The following is a 458-nucleotide window of genomic DNA, read 5'->3' on the forward strand; positions in this document are numbered from 1 at the left end:
TTTTTTTTTTATTTTATTTGCTTTTATAAACCCCGCAAAAGATACTCCCGAGGCATGGATAGCTGTCAACTCCACTTTAGGGTTTAGGGTTTAGGGTTTAGGGTTTAGGGTTTAGGGTTTAGGGTTTGTTGTGGATGCAGGAGGAGAGGGCGCAGCATACGCAGATGCAAATGAAGCAGAGACAGCCGGAGGCACCAGCAGAAGCAGCAGAAGGTGATGAACCCTTGTCTTCTATACAGCAGCAGCAGCAGCAGCAGCAGCAGCAGCAGCAGCAGCAGCAAGAAAGGCAGCAGCAAGGCGAGGAGGCTGACGGGATCCATCAAAAAGAAACAGACAGAACCACTGCCGCAGAACCAACAAAGGAAAGGTGCATTAGCTATCTAGGGTTTAGGGTTTAGGGTTTAGGGTTTAGGGTTCAGTTGAGGGTCTACTAGGGTTTAGGGTTTAGGGTTTAGGGT

The 458-nt window shown here is 48.5% G+C and overlaps 1 protein-coding gene across 1 annotated transcript in view; it reads left to right on the forward strand.

Annotated features, from left to right (window-relative positions):
- EMH_0005770 (LETM1 domain-containing protein LETM2, mitochondrial, related) overlaps positions 1 to 458 on the forward strand; it is a gene marked incomplete at both ends in the record, with an annotated part of 5,446 nt that overhangs the window by 4,815 nt on the left and 173 nt on the right. The window contains one exon of the mRNA XM_013497296.1: positions 141 to 367. Within this exon, the coding sequence (XP_013352750.1) occupies positions 141 to 367 (227 nt within the window). The remainder of the gene's footprint in view (positions 1 to 140; positions 368 to 458) is intronic.

The sequence above is a fragment of the Eimeria mitis genome, genomic scaffold (genome assembly GCF_000499745.2).
Source record: "Eimeria mitis Houghton genomic scaffold, Emh_scaff259, whole genome shotgun sequence".
Lineage (NCBI taxonomy): Eukaryota > Apicomplexa > Conoidasida > Eucoccidiorida > Eimeriidae > Eimeria > Eimeria mitis.